The sequence below is a fragment of the Rhineura floridana genome, chromosome 20, assembly GCF_030035675.1.
Source record: "Rhineura floridana isolate rRhiFlo1 chromosome 20, rRhiFlo1.hap2, whole genome shotgun sequence".
Lineage (NCBI taxonomy): Eukaryota > Metazoa > Chordata > Lepidosauria > Squamata > Rhineuridae > Rhineura > Rhineura floridana.
In genome coordinates, this window is record NC_084499.1 from 13,721,391 (window position 1) to 13,733,804 (window position 12,414).

At 42.3% G+C, this 12,414-nt stretch overlaps 1 protein-coding gene across 3 annotated transcripts in view; it reads right to left on the reverse strand.

Moving 5' to 3' along the window:
• PHF19 (PHD finger protein 19) overlaps positions 1-12,414 on the reverse strand; it is a 43,067-nt gene that overhangs the window by 11,516 nt on the left and 19,137 nt on the right. For all 3 annotated transcript variants that reach the window (XR_009759753.1, XM_061604011.1, XM_061604010.1), the window contains exons 5-9: positions 10,959-11,059; positions 10,024-10,172; positions 8,250-8,345; positions 6,874-6,942; positions 4,539-4,659 (exon numbers count right to left, since the gene is read on the reverse strand). Coding sequence is in view for 2 of the 3 variants with exons in the window: in XM_061604011.1 (XP_061459995.1) it covers positions 4,539-4,659; positions 6,874-6,942; positions 8,250-8,345; positions 10,024-10,172; positions 10,959-11,059 (536 nt within the window). In the remaining variant the exon portion in view is untranslated. The remainder of the gene's footprint in view (positions 1-4,538; positions 4,660-6,873; positions 6,943-8,249; positions 8,346-10,023; positions 10,173-10,958; positions 11,060-12,414) is intronic.

Genomic DNA, 12,414 nt, shown 5'->3' on the forward strand with positions numbered 1-12,414 from the left:
AAGAAGGGTGCTTGCCTGTTAGTGCGTTCTCTCTTAGAAGATAAGATGAACGTTCGCTTTATCAGATAGAGCTTGTTGTTGAAAATCCGTCCCACCTTCGTCGGCTGGACCTCGTCCCATAAATTAATGAGATCTGGTCGTCCCAACAAAAATAGGCTTTGAGGTTAATCTCTTCGTTTCTCCCTACCCGGGAGAAGTTTAATCAGTCAAAAAAAAAAAAAATCTGACTGATATATCTGAATAAGCTTCTTTTGAGGCAGGAGCCCGTCTCAAAAGCAGGCACAGGCTAAGTCACCCTTCCCGGAAGTCGAAATATGCATATTGCCTTGAGTGGCATTTTAATTGCTTCGTTCATTTCCTACGTTGTGGCTTGTCGTAAGCGGAGCCCCGGCTTCCGCGGGCTGAGAGGGCCGTGCCACACCCAGAACTATGGGGATAGGACTATGACTGAGAGAGCGTGGCTAGCCTTGCAAAGTAGCCCAATGCCTATAATACCTATTTTGCCAAAGGTCGTTTGTGTTAACTTTGAAATGTACTACAAATTGCATTGTTTTTATTGTTTATTGTTTGTCTTAATGATGTTTTATTTTTACATTGGTGCTCTTTTGTAAGCCGCTTTGAGGGCCTTTCGGCCGGAAGGCGGGGTAGAAATATTAAAAATCAAAATCCATAAAAGCCAATATATAAAAGAAGCAATAAAACATGCAATTAAAAATCATACAGCATCTAGCACAGTGCATGCCTGTTGCTACAACAGGCAAAAACCATCGTTCGTTGGATTGCCAAGATCCTCAGCGATTTTCAAGCGGTCCATGGGGGAAAAGGTTTTAGCATAAAAAGCAGCAACTAGTTTAAAAACAGGGACGTGCACGCTCAGTTCAAAGCAGACTGGAACAAAAAAAGGTCTTTAAAGGCTCACATAAGTAAACCTAACAAGGGAGTCAAATGTACATTGAGGAAGGGGCTGCATCTCAGTGGTAGAGCACCTGTTTTGCATGCAGAAGGTCCCAGGTTCAATCCCCGGCATCTATGGATCTGAAACCCTGGACAGCCACTGCCAGTGAGTGTAGATAATCCAAGGAAATGGATGGTCCAATGGTCTGATACAGCAGAAGGCAGCTTCCTAGGCTCTGCAGGACAGCGTTCCACAAAAGCAGGGCCACCACCGAGATGGCCCCGTCTATTGTGCCTGCAACTCCGATTGACCTTAACGGTGGGACTGCGATTTGAGGCAAGATCAGTTTAAAGCTGGTTTAGGGTGGGGAGGAGACTGGAAAGATGGAGTGGGTTCACTTGCAGCTGAGGAGAATGATGCCTGCATGATTGCTCTTTTCCCCCCCTCCATAAGTAAAACCCTAAGAGATATAGGCCCCAATCCAGCTGAAGCTGGTCAAGACTAAGCCCCACTGAAGAAGAAGAAAAAGCCCCAGGTTAGTTGTGAATTTTTTAAGCTGAGTTAGGACCTTATGATTCCTTTAATTTGAAAAACCAAACAAAAACTTGAGTATCATCAAGGAGGTCAAGGCTCTGCAGACGCATACCCCCATGGCTATAGGAAGCTGGCTTATCCCAAGTCAGACCACTGGTCCATCTAGATCAGGTGTGGGGAACCTTGAGCCCTCCAGATGTTGCTGACCTACAAACTCTAATCGTCCCTGGCCACTGGCCATGCTTGCTGGGGCTGATGAGAATTGTAGTAACATCTGGGAGGGGGCAAAGTTTCCCCTTCACCTGATCTAGATCAATCTTGTCTCTACACCAACTGGCAGCAGCTCTCCAAGATTTCAGACAGGAGTCATTCGCAGCCTTGCTTGGAACTGTCAGGGCCTGGGACTTCCGGGAAGGGTGACTTAGCCTGTGCCTGCTTTTGAGACGGGCTCCTGCCTCAAAAGAAGCTTATTCAGATATATCAGTCAGATTTTTTCTTTTTTTGACTGATTAAACTTCTCCCGGGTAGGGAGAAACGAAGAGATTAACCTCAAAGCCTATTTTTGTTGGGACGACCAGATCTCATTAATTTATGGGACGAGGTCCAGCCGACGAAGGTGGGACGGATTTTTAACAACAAGCTCTATCTGGAAAAGCGAACGTTCATCTTATCTTCTAAGAGAGAACGCACTAACAGGCAAGCACCCTTCTTTCTATATTTTTCTTTTACTTGACTTAAATTGTTGCTGTTTAAAAGAGATTTGCCAGATTGATCGGTTTTTGACATCTCACTGGGGAGCCATAACTTCTCTCTGCTACTCACTAATTAATAGCTTATCTCTGTTTTTGTTGCAAAAAGCTGTCCTGGATTTGCATTCTAAAGATATACACAGAAGAGGGATTTCTATTCCAGATTTTTATTTTGAAGAATATTATATTGTCTGAGACTACTCTCTTTTTGGTCTATTTTATTTTGACGAATCTGTTTTCTGACGACCGCCATTAATTGTTTCGATCCTGGGAACTGCATTTTGTTTACTTAAGCATGGAGAGATAAGGCTGTCTGCTCTGTTTATACTGTGATGTCACCAAGTTTGGAGTATTAACCCAATTGTTGCTGAAATAAGAAGTGGTTTTCCTATATTTTTCTTTTAAAATGGCAATTAAGAAAGTGGCTGAGAAGCTGGAAATAACTATGTTTCAGAAAATAATGGATGAGATTGAGATAACGAAACAAAACCTGCGACAGGGTTGTAAGGAGCTGAAAATTGAATTGAGTAAAATGAAGCAGGAGATTAAAGATATAGGGGTCCCTGTGAGAGAGGTGACCCTGGAAGGGGTCCCTGTGAGAGAGGAGACCCCGGAGATTGGAACAAACGTGGAACAGGAAAAAGATTTGGAGTCTATGGACTTTAGAAACAAAATTTATTGTTTGGAGACACAGGAGATTAAAGACATAGGGGTCCTTGTGAGAGAGGAGACCCTGGAGACTGGAACAGGGGTCCCTGTGAGAGAGGAGACCCTGGAGACTGGAACAGGGGTCCCTGTGAGAGAGGAGATCCCGGAGATTGGAACAAACGTGGAACAGGAACAAGATTTGGAGTCTATGGACTTTAGAAATAAAATCTATTGTTTGGAACTCAATGTTATCTCTGAAGAAATTAATGAAGATTCTAGAGATAAAGTTATCAATGGCATGGATAATCTTCTGGACTGGAATGATGTGATGGAGCCCAATATAGAGAAAATCTATGGAATTAACTGCAGCCATGTGACAATGGAAAAACTTTCAAGAGATGACCCAGTGTATTTTGAAAAAAAGAACAGAGATATGATTTTACAGCAGTATTTCAGCAACCTATTCAGAATGGATGGCAAGAAAATATTTGGGATAGAGGTAATTCCCATCAGACTCTTACTATATGACTATGGCTTTGACAGCAAGATTATTATGGAATACTGATAATGGAAGATTGGATACTGAAATTACTGGACTTAACAAGACTACTGAAGATGGAAGATGGAAAATGGAACTAATAGGGATAATAGAACAATGGCTACTGAAATTACTGAACCTAACAGATTCTGATGTGATGGATTAATTGAAATGTTTATTTTGACTATGGTTATGACAATAAGATTATCATAATTAGTAATGAGATGGATTAATCGATATGCTTATCTGGAAAAAAAAATTGATAGATATATTTCTTAAAGAATTGAAACCTCTCTTTGACTTTTTGTGGAAAGAATAAAGTAATGTTTATGAGATTTGATGATTAAGTAAGATAACTACTGGAGGAAAGTGATTTTATAATATGACTTAAGAGACAGGATTGTTATATATTATAGACTTATAACTGATTTGATCTTTGACAAATGGGAAGTCAATATTTTACTCTTTATTTTTTATTTTTGTTTTTTTTTTTTTTCTTTTTTTCTTTTTGTTTAACTATTTTTGATTTTGTTTTTTGTCTTTGAATGTTTTATGATTTTGTCTTGTATGTTTTATGAAAATCTGAATAAAAATTATTGAAAAAAAAAAAAAAAAAAGGAACTGTCAGGGCCTGAATTTGCACATGCTCAACCACCGAGCTGCAGACCTTCCACTATTGCAAGCTGGAAGGGCCAGGGGATGAAGCCAACTGGCTTCTGGGGTTTCTCCAGGCATTGACAACACGCTATTCTTTGTTTCCTTGAGGACTAGCGACTTGCTTATTTTTTAAAAAACTGAATTCCTGAATAGTAGTGGGAACAAACACAGCTTCTTATTTCTGAAAAAATATGTATTATTTTAGCATTTATTAGCATCAATTTTAAGTAGAAATGGCAACGTATATTCCTCAACGTATAATTCCTCATTTATCCTATGACCACAAGGGGGACCTCTGGCTTCAGCTTCCAAGTGCTAACTAAACTGAAAATAGGTGACTCTCACTCACCGACTCACAACCTTGAATGCAGGGGTGCGGAACTTGTGTTCCTTCAGATGTTGTGGGATTCCAACTCCCATCAGCTTCAACCAGCATGCCCAATGGTCAGGGATGATGGGAGTTGAAGTCCAGCCCCCCACCCCTCCTTTTACTTGTTTGACAAGCCCTGCCACTTACCTCCCCAAGCTGCAAAAGGTCCCAGTGGTGATTGACAAAGGCTAAGATTTCCTCAAAGTCAAAATATTTCTTCTTACTTTGGACGCCCAAGTTGTAGAGTACAAGATGCACCACGTCCACCCTGCATGTCGCAAAAGTGCAAGAGTGACCGAGGGTTCCTCCAGAGGACCTGTTGAATCGCGCACACACCCCGATTTGCTTGCACAAAACGTGTGCAGAGGTTATAGTTAGCCCCCATGTGCACTATATATTTAAAGCAGTATCTTACTACTTTAAACAGTCATGGCTTCCCCCTAAAGAATCCTGGGAACTGTCATTTGCTGAAGGTTGAGAGGAGACCCCCATTCCCCTCCCAGAGCTACGGTTCCCAATATGATTTAACAATCAATCCCTCTTCCCTCTGAGAACTGCAACTCAGTCAGGGGAATAGGGGGATTCCTTTATCCAGTGTTTACTGAGTATTCACTCTGATTTGTTCACAGGGAGGTTATACGACAATGAGCATTCATGCTGATTTGCTTGTGGTATTTTTATGCGTCTTCCTGTTTATCATTCATTCATCCCACACTTTTGACTGCATTTCCCCATCACCTTCCCAACTGCAAAAGTCCATGTGTTTTGGGGTTTTTTTTTTAAATGGATTTGTTGCACTAGGGGGACAGAGCACTTTAATCCACTTTAAACGCCCAAACCGAAAATTCTGCCATGTGCTTGAATGCCCCCTGGAGAACACACATTCTGGAGGCAACCAGAGATCTTCCCAGATCTAGGAAGAGAGTTGCAATTTTTACAGCTGAGGTAGCTAATGGGTAGCCCATGGACCAAATCAGGGCCCAGAGTCAATTTTATCTGGTGGCTCTTGACAGTCCTACTAAGTTTCAATCAACATAATGTTTGCAAATAGTGTTTGCTCTTAAGGGAAAGAAAAAACGCTTCCAAACTGTAAGAAGTACAGATATGCAACACCTTTATGTTGCATATCAAAGCTGGAGACTGTGTGCAACACGGATATAACAGGGAAATGTATGAGCTTGAGTGCAATACAGTTGGGGATGGGAGAATTTTCGTCAATTTTGGTTTTTCAGTTTTCCAAGCTTAAGTTCCAAGCTTAAGTTAAATTCTCCATGTTTCCATCCCAGCTTGGAATTAAAAAAAAGTTCTCATAAAAATCCATCAGCTGTTTAATGCAAATATTTCCTAACATAAACAATGCAATTTTGCCCAAGGTAGATATTTTTGCAAAGCCATTTATGCAAATATAATGCATTTGTGTATGTTATTTTCACTAATATAGGCATTTTCAAGCACATAATGGGTTGTATCCACATAAGCTTCATCAGAGTAGACCCACCAAAGTTAACGGGCATAAGTGAGTCACGTTTATTAATTTCAGTGGATTTACTCTAGTTAGGACTAGCATTGGAGACAACCTTTTATTTTGTACACATTACTGGTCTGGAGAACTAGATGGTAAAATTTGGTTCAGTGTCAGTTTTGAAGGATGGCTGTGTTTTGGTTTGCATATTGTTTCAGAAAGCATGAATTATGTAGGCCTTCAAATGCAGACTGAATCAAATCTTTCCTTCATCCCTAAATGCAATGTACACATTTGTCCTCCTTTGTAGCTGAGGTTGGTCACATTTAGCGACAGAAGGACCTGTCAATTTTTGTTCTCTCCATTTCTGAAATTTCCAAACTTAAAATTCAGTTCTCCACATTTCTGCGAGAATTTTTGATTCTTTGTAAAAAAAAATAATGAAAATTCTTCAGCACTTTAGTGTGAATTTCTCCAAATAAAGACATTTTTGTATGCAGTGTTGCCTAACGCACATATTTTTGCAAGCAATTTTTCAAATGTAATGCATTTTTGTACATTATTTATTTTTATGCACACTTTCCCCGAAAACATGCATTTTTGTAAGCACCGTTTGGTTTGGCGAACTGCATTGCAAAATTCAGATAAGTGCAACTTTCAAAAAATGGCTCTTTCGGTCCTCATATTGTTTCACAAAGTGCAAATTTGATAGATTCAGATTAAACTGAATCAAATTTATTTATTTATTTATTGTATTTGTATACCACCTCATAGCCGAAGCTCTCTGAGCGGTTACAGTAACTAAAAACATTAAAAAGAAATATACAAGTTTAAAACACATCTTTTAAAAACAATTTAAAACACACGTAAAAAATTTAAAACAATTAAAAAAAAATGCTAAAATGCCTGGGAGAAGAGGAAAGTCTTGACCTGGCGCCAAAAAGATAACAGTGATGGCGCCAGGCAGGCAGATCACACACAATAAGAAACACTGACAGAAGGCGCATGCCTAGGCCTTACCATCTCAAGGGCAAACGTTTGATGTACTCTGGGCCCTGGTTACACACCGAGCAATAGAAAACATAAAATCTGAAAGATGAAAACAAACAAACAGACCATGCTTTCTTTAATTCAATCTAGCAGCCTCGTACCGGCTGTTGCTCCAGAATTCTAAGAAACCCGAGAACTACTATAGTTTGAAAATCAAGGCTTAAAATCAGTGCAGTTTTTAAAAGTACAGTCCACCACCTTGATTCAAAATGGCACCCAATTGTATCCAAACCTAGACAAAAACCTGCTCTTGATCTTGGAAGCCATTGTGCAACATCTGGTTGCAATATCCTAAGAGGAGTCCAAACACATAGCAAGCAAACAACTTTCCAAAATATATAGCAGATTGGCAAAGGGATCAGTTGCAAGCAATAAGCTGAGCTTTTCAATTAAGGAACTACACAATGGCCTCCCCCCCCCCACAAAAAACCTAGAAAATAATTATAACATCGTAAAACAAGACAGGACAGGGCTTTAGAACAGTGAATAGAAGGAAGGGGGAATCTCCCCTGGGGCCCCTTTCACATGCTCAGAGAGCAAAACTAGATCACCCCACCCCCCCATACATGATCTCTATATAGCTCCCTGGAAGAAGGGCAAGATCCAGAGGTGATCGATCAGGGGTGGAGGACCTGTGGCTCTGCAAATGTTGTTGGACTACAACTCCCATCATTCCTGATCACTGGCCAAGCTGGAAGGAGTTGTTGGGAGCGGTAGGATAACTAAAAATGGAGCCTCCATGCTCAAGCACACAGTATACTTTCAAGCACCAGGATGAACCACAGGGGAAGGCCTGTTTGTTCACACATTGCCTGGTTCTGAGTGCCCAGAGGCATCTGGCTGGTCATGATTAGAAAGCTGACAAAACTTTGGCTTCATCTTGCCAGTTCTTAACATCATTATTATTTCTTTTTAAATTTATTAGCCACTTGTTACGAAGGTCTCCAGCAACTTCCATTTAAAGACATAAAGACAAACACATTACACCCCTAAAAAAATTCATATAGAACTTTCACGTGTCCATACAAACACCTGCAGTTCATACACAGCCACAAAAACAACCCCTGCCCTATAACAGCCACAGGAAGCTTTGGCAGCAGACGAACAACAGAAAAAAAAATCTCAGCCCATCAAAAGGCCTGCGGGAGGTGGGGGGGCAGGACAGAAGTCTTTACCTGGCACCAAAAAAATGTCAGCAAAGGCACCAGGCAGACCTCACTGGGGAGCACATTCCACAGATGGAAAGCCACCACTGAAAAGACCCTTGTCACCTTCCGAGCCTCCCACATAGGAGGACCCAGACATACCAATTCTAGATGCAAGTGAGGAGGGGGGGGAAGACGTACCGATCTCCAAACATCATTGGATCACTAAGGCATTGCGTGCAGGCTTCATGGAACCATTGTCGGCAGCGGTAGCACTGCAGCATTTTCAGGTACCACCTGCAGGGGAAAGAGACTAGGTTGGAACAAACAAGACCTGCAACAAGTGTGCAGAATTCCCCACCCAGGGTTGCTCACTGCCACTGGTACCCTCGGGAGGGCTGCCAATGAGAAAATGTATCCCTTGGGCTGAAAAAGGCCCCATCTGCACGATATGTTTAAGGCAGTATCATACCACTTTAAATAATCATGGCTTCCCCCAAAGAATCCTGGGAACTGTCGTTTGTTAAGGGTGCTGAGAGCCATTCAGAGACACAAGATCCCCCTCCCAGAGCTACAATTCCCTGAGTTTCCTGGGAAGTGGGATCAATTGTTAAATCACTCTGAGAATTATAGCTCTGTGAGGGGAACAGGGGTCTCCTAACAACTGTCAGCACTCTTCAATTTGAAACACAAAAGGCTGTCTTCACCATCATATGACACAGTATAAATAAATAAATAAATTTGACACAGATTTCTGGGATGAATGAGGAAAATAAAATTTTCTAGTTTAGATTCTCTATAGAAACATTAGTAAGACAGGAAAGAAGCAAAGTAAGAAGAACACCAACAAACATACAAAAATATAATTCTCTATCTTTGGAGATGGCAGGTGTTGCCACCACTCACCATATGCTCAGAGGCACATGTTACCAAATTCTTCCAAGCTACACAGGAAGTGGATTGGACTGTGAAAGACCAACACAAATTGCATTTGCATTTTGACCAATTTGTAGGGCAGTACAATATCTCAGAGAGGTCAGGTCTCCTGCTCCCCTGGTGCATTCACTATAGCTGCCCAATTTCCGCAAGGTTTTTTGCCTATTAGAGAATAATCATAGCTTCCCCCAAAGAATCCTGGGAACTCTCGTTTGAGAAGGGTGCCGAAGGTGTTAGGAGACCATTTATTCCCCCCGCAGAGCAATAATTCCCAGGATGCCCTGGGAAGAGGGATTGATTATTAAACCACTCCCTTTTGGGCAACCTTCTGGGGGCCAAATAGGAGTGCTAGGCAGGGCCAGAGGCAAAAGGGGACGGAGCAATGGATGTAAATGTGACTTCTGTACAGTGGGCTACTTTCTACACACATCCACACACCCCTTTCTCTCCTCCATCCAGGAAAGCAAGAGGCATGATCAGAGTACAAGGGCACATTCCAGGCTGGCAAAAACACTCAAGGGGGCGGGGAAGCAGGGCCAATGAGGGGTGTGGCCTGGGAGAGGGGTGTGGCCGGGAGAGCGCTCCAAGGGCCAGAAAGAGAGGCTGGGAGGGCCATATCTGCCTCTCCCCCCCTTGGGGCCTGAGGTTCCCCACCTGTGGCATAGGTAGACCTGTCCCTATCCTTAGTTCCACAAGACCCAAACATGAGCAAACTTATTTAGGCATCCCTAACAACATGGGCAGCATTTGGTATCGTGATGATTTCATTGTCTTGCTTTCTACGTATGGCTTGTTTTTATGTGTGCTACTCAAAAATGCAAATGATTAAGTGGTAGAGACATGCCTTCAATAAAGAAAGAAAAACAATCCGTTTTATTTATTTATGTTAAGACGTTTTCTATACCACTTAATATCCGAAATATCAAGAGGAAGATGAAAGAGAAGGAGAAATAGACAAGAGAGATGAGCCCCTATTGTCAAACATCCCCAGACTGGCCGACTACCACCCGGCTGCCATCTTCGTTTTTGTTTCTCTTACTCGCCAGGGCCACCACAGTAACAGTAACACTGCTGCTGATTGGTCCTATGGGGAGAGTCCCACTCCAGTTGCTCCGGATTATAGGACAACACCATCTTGACCATTTGCAGCGTCCTCGCAATGGCGCCTTTCTTCAGGGCTCCACCTTTCTGCAGAAGCAACAACAAGAGTCAGGGTCTGGCTTGATCCACTGTTAGTCATTCTTACAGGTTACATCCAGGGCTGATCCTACTAAAAGGAGACCCCACTGAAATTAATAAACATGACTAACTCAGGCCCATTCATTTCAATGGTCTGCTCTGAGTACAAGTTAGTTCTGGGGTTCCCAAACAGAGGTCTGCGAGCTTCATTAAGGTGGTCCACGGCACGTCCTTATTAAATATTCGTATTGACTTATAATTCTATTTTGATTGCTTGTGTCATTTCTTATACTTGTATTTTTTCTTAATAATGTTATTTGTTATTTAATTTAATTTTGGTAAATTAAATATTGCTTTCATTGATGTATTTTATACTTGTGTTTATTTTTCTTTGTAAGCTGCCTTGAGGGCCTTTGGTCGAAAGGCGGGGTATAAATAATATTAATAATAATAATAATAATAATAATGCAGTACACATTGAATCCTTTGGAATCCAAATTGTAATACAACAAAACATAACATAAGAAATAAGAGAAGCAATAAAAATACAATTTAAAAAATCATACAGCACCTAGGACAGCGCATTCTAATTGCTACATCAGGCAGAATAAAACATTAAGCTAAGAGCATCAGCAATTTTCAAGTGACCTATGGGGGAAAAAAGGTTTGGGAACCACTGCGTTAGTTAGATGTAACCTTCCGTTTTCATGTGGGGACACAGAAGCATGCACGAAAAGGAGATGGACTCCAAAAATGAGAAGTAGCAGAAGGCATCGCTTGAATCCCATCACTCACCCGCACAGCCAGGGCAAAGATACATCTCCGACAGAACCACGGTGACACCAAGGAACCCTCGGGGCTGCCCACCACTGGGATATGACACTGCTGGTGGTAACCTGGGAGGCAGAGAGGCAAAGTTTTGCAACTCCACTCAGAGGCTGAGCTCCTCCTGGCATGCTCTAGGTGCCGAATCCAGCAGAACACAAACACCATGGGCACAAAAGGCTCCCACATGTCTGCTCCACACTGGCAAGGGATAGATACTTTATGCGGGCAGCACCTACTCCCCGGAACTCCCTGCCCATTGATATTAGGCAGGCCCCTTTGCTGGATCGTTTTTGGTGCCTGCTAAAAACTTGCAAGCCACTCTGGCAATGGCAGCTGATGCCCATTGGGACTGGTGGGGCAGAAGGCAGGGTGCCCAACAGTAGGTGGAGCCAGAGCCAAGGACAGGCAGAGCCAACTCATTCTAGTTTGCCCCCAGCCTCCTCCCTGCTGAGTTCTACAAGGGGCAATACTGAGACTTGAAAGAGGAAGTTGACAGCCAGGGTCATCCCGCAGGACTAGCTGTCAATAAGAAGGCAAGTGAGGGTTGGCTGAGGGCAGACTGAGGTTGGTGGGGCAGTGCCCCAGTCACCCTAATGGATCAGCCTCCACTGGGTGTCATAACTCACCATCTAAATTTATTATTATTATTAGTGTGTGAATATATGCAAAAATTGATCACAAACTAACCGTATGCTGCTTTTGGAGGGGTGGAGGTGGGGCAGTGAAGCACACCATAACAGCGTATCCTGAAAGTGAAGGTGCTAATATTTGCAATGATCTGCAAATATTTGAAGACAGGCGGAGCCAACTCATTCTAGTTTTGCCCCCATCCTCATCCCTGCTGAGTTCTACAAGGGGCAACACTGAGGCTAAGGAGGAGGAGGGAGATAGCCAGGGCCACCCCCTGGACTAGTTGTAAGTAAGAAGGCCAGCAAGTGAAGGCCAGCAGAGAGCAAACTGATGTTGGTGGGGCGGTGCCTCTTCTGCCCAAATGGAGCAGCCAATCAGTTATGTTCCTGTAGTGATGCGGATGTTGAATCCCTGGCTCATGTCTTTTTTGCTTGTGATTTTTATAAGGAAGAACGTACTAGATCCCTTGGTCCTATTATGGAAAATTTGCCTGGTAGGTCTTTGGACTGGTATTTGAAGCATCTTTTGGCTGATACCAACAAGTTGGCCACAGAGCTAGTAGCTAAGTTCCTTTTCTCAGTTCAAAGAATACATAAGATGGTCCTCTTTTTCAAACTGCAACGTTCCATTTTAAAGTCATATTTATATTTTATTGTACATTTTAAATGTTTTAAAGAGTGTTTTCTTTTATCTGATGATTTGCCTTATTGGGTCTGTCACCGCACAATAAATTGAATTGAAATCGAAATGGAGCAGCCTCCACTGAACCCTGGAAGCCTTTTATCAGCTGAGA